Here is a 3,593-nt window from a genome sequence, read left to right on the forward strand (position 1 = left end):
CCGCCCCGGCCATTGGGGTGGATTGCCAAAAAATTCAAAAATCTCCGCAGGGGCTTCGTGTGCTTTATACTACCTCTAAAGCTCACAAAAGAGCTCCGGTACCTCCCGCACTGCGAGAAGAAATTTGGCTGACATGACTTTAGAATCCAAGCAGGCGTTAAAGAGAACGGTTTCCTCATCAACAAGTGTCCCTTCCACGCAGGAGGTCGCATATCCATCAGTGTGGAAGTTGGTCAGATGCGGGACATCTATGCTAGTCCTAGCAATATCCTACCTTCACCGCACTAGTGTGGACCACGCGTGGTGGAAGTCGTAGAGTGTTGACCGGAAGACGAGATATAAGAACTCACGAGTCCCATAATCCCGTTTGACCCCCCTTTTGAGAATCAGTCCCATGGGAAGAAAATCACGTTCGACGTTGAGATTGGCCTTTCGGAGCCGGCGTAGGCGGTTCCATTGCGGATAATCATGGATACGAAGAATTTTCTGTATCATACATACGTTAAGGAGACGGAGTGTATGATCTTGTGAAGAGAAAGCGAGTCGCTGAGAAGGCGAATCCGGATCAATTAGACAGGGAGGCTTGTAGAAATTCCCGTAACCAGTGGCCTAGATCTCAGCAATATAGAGTATGATACCTGCCATAATCGACCGTAAGAACTAGAATAATCGAACTTCACTCTATGAAATTGTAGTTTTGTCTCCTAGTAACGTCTGATATATCCCCTTTCATCTGTCCTAGCTGTGGGCCGGAAGTCCCTTTTTCCGTGGCGATTCGCTCCTTTATCCAAAGAGTGAAACCCAGGACACTTCAGCGCGAGGTTCAATTATCCCAACTCTTACGGCGCGCACACCACATCCCCCCCCCCCAATAACAAAACCAAGACACCCCACAAAGCCTCTAGCTTACTCTAGTCTTATATTTTATTAATACCAACTGATATGGGTATCGGCAAACCCCACGATAGCGCCCATAGACCGTCCAACACTTCGCGCCATCAATTAATAATCCACCCTTCAAAACAGCAATAAAAATCTAACCCATGCCAATGGGAGTAATCTTGCGGAGCTCTCTTTTTGCGGATAGTCTCAGTTTTTATCGCGGCATCCTTGGCATGTTTTATAATGCCCATTTGTGTACAATTTACATCCAGAGCATATCGGTTATGCATTTGTAGACGTTTGGAATGTAATCGCTGTTGATAAGAAGGCGTCTGGAAGGGCAATTTTATAGAGATTGTGCACTTGATAAGTGAGTTAATTGTGCCCTGGCAAACCAGTTTAAATTTTCTCTTTTTTTTCTTTCTTGAGAGGGAAGTTGGCACAGAGCGCTTTTGGCCTGTTGGAAGTATTAAGTAGGATCGGTATACGTGTAGGTAGAAAGGGATTGTTTTCTCTCTTAGAATGGATGACTTAAAATCCTCTCATTATATCACACAATTTTTAATATGAGCCTATTATCGTACTAGATGAAGAAGCTCTTCCCGGTAAGAGGGCACAACGACCGGGGGAAGCTTTTCTGTCTTATTTATTTTTTCTCCTCATGACACTAATATTGCGAACCCTAATAGACATGTATGATAGGAGGACTCATGAGTTGATCAGGCTTTACCTAACAACTCCCAAAACTTTATCATACCTGAACGTGCCCGAGTGATAATGCGTGAGAGGGTGTTCACGCATTGACATTGACAGCCGGTGCAGCATTTTGTCACAGCTCACTTCACTGGACGTTTTAACCGCTCAAGGGTATATTACCGTCCATATTCAATATCCAGCTCCGTGGGTACATGCATCTATCTCCAGGACCCTCACACAGGGGTGCCAAAAAGTAGTTTCGATTGATTTCTTTCTAAATTTTATCCCAGTGAGCTATGTACTAATAACATCCTAAACCACAGGCCAGCCGGTACTCCAATTAATAAGATTCCAACCGAACCTCTTCTGGCCATCTCCATATCCAATCGTAGTGTCGACTGGGACCAAATCAGCATGCGGACGAAGGCAACACGTAGCCCGTGAGAATATGGGACTTACCGTAGTGGTAGTAAAGAACCTCGCCACCGGAAACGTTATCAAGGAATACACCCCTTTTAAACAATTAACTTAGCCCTTTCTCAATAGTAAGAGCTTATCTACTCACTGCCCACCAGGACCGTAGACATTATCATGCGAGGCAAGGACGGTGCTTCCCCCTTTGGCAGTGCACGATACACCGTTCTTATCGACCTATCTATCATGATCAGCATGCGGTATTGTAGAGAGCGCATTTTTAGGAATTGGGAGAGTACATATTCTCTATTTACAGAAGTGGATCTGCAGACATTGATTCTGTATTCCATGCCTGGAGCCGGCCGGTTGGAATCATATCCACAGCAGGTCCCGGCAGAGAAGAAGAGGTAGTAGTACGGACTCCGATACCATATAAATGAGCCCTCGATGGCATGTGATCCGGTGGAATTATACGCAATCCTGGTGGAACTACCCGAGGCAGTGAGTGGTGGATTGTTCATGGGAACCTGTAAAATCACTTCATCAGTAAATTTGTTTCGCGGAAACAGTGATTCCAGGAAAGATTGGAAGGATTCACGTTATATATATCGCCCCAGAAACTCCCAAAGGACATATAGTAAGAGCCATCCCCAGCAAGCACAACGTTGCCGTCAATAGCATTGTATGCACTGCCGGCGTGACTAACAACTCCTGTACGCCCATAATCCGTCCAGGTCCCGGGGTCCATAGTCTTCGAAGTGGCAACTCCGATAGCGCTCTCCTGAGAACCGAAGGTGGAGACAGAGTAGTAGAGATAGTAATTATCCCCGACCTTCGTCACGTCCGGGGCCCAAAGATCCTGATTACCGGCAAGGTTGATCTTGGACCCCATGGAGAGAGCACTACCTTTGATAGTCCATGGTCCAGAAAGTGACGAGGAGGTCGCGATTTGGATCTTGTTACCGGTAGAGAATCGGAAGTAGGTTCCGTCAGAGTCACGGCGTATTACCGCTGGATCGTGGACGTTGCAAGCGTTTGAGCATGCGCCAGGGTTCCCATATGAGATGGCTGTGGAGACGAATGCTACCAGGAGAAGGATCAGTTTGAGCAACATCATTGTTGGTACTAGGGACTATACCATGGTGAAAATGTTTGGGCAAACACGGCCATCTTAAGCAATTCCACCAGGGGCTTGTAAAGCTATTATTTTCCCCATAGATTGCAGGGAGTATTGCATGGATAAAAAAAAATCCATGGATTGGAGGTCGTCTAGGGTTTTTTTTTTACATGTTGCAATGATGGGAACCCATGGAAAAAATCTATGAACCAAACAGGCCCATACGGAGGTACAAGTGCCATGGATAATGTTTTCGCAGTTAATTTAAGTTAACCCGCCAAATAATCCTTGTCCCGTACCTGTACAAAAACATCTCTGGCCCTTGTACTAGTACTCGTACTTGTACTAGGGGGTCGACACAGATCGGGCGCACTTCCAAATAGAGATGTGGCATTTATATGTGGACTAAACCAGATAAGGAAATTTGAGTGATATCTGGTGAGTGCAATTTGGTGTCAGCAAAAAGTCAGGAGCACTTCTGGAT

At 45.9% G+C, this 3,593-nt stretch overlaps 1 protein-coding gene across 1 annotated transcript; it reads right to left on the reverse strand.

The window, feature by feature from the left end:
- Window positions 1–1,890: 1,890 nt before the first annotated feature.
- GSTUM_00003229001 (uncharacterized protein) lies at window positions 1,891–3,109 on the reverse strand (the record flags this gene model as incomplete). The annotated part of the gene is made up of 5 exons (XM_002836864.1): window positions 1,891–1,976; window positions 2,038–2,090; window positions 2,144–2,229; window positions 2,292–2,519; window positions 2,591–3,109. The coding sequence occupies 5 exons, from the start codon at window positions 3,107–3,109 to the stop codon at window positions 1,891–1,893; spliced, it is 972 nt and encodes a 323-aa protein (XP_002836910.1).
- Window positions 3,110–3,593: the final 484 nt, after the last annotated feature.

The sequence above is a fragment of the Tuber melanosporum genome, assembly GCF_000151645.1.
Source record: "Tuber melanosporum whole genome shotgun sequence assembly, scaffold_163, strain Mel28".
In the NCBI taxonomy this organism is placed as follows: Eukaryota; Fungi; Ascomycota; class Pezizomycetes; order Pezizales; family Tuberaceae; genus Tuber; species Tuber melanosporum.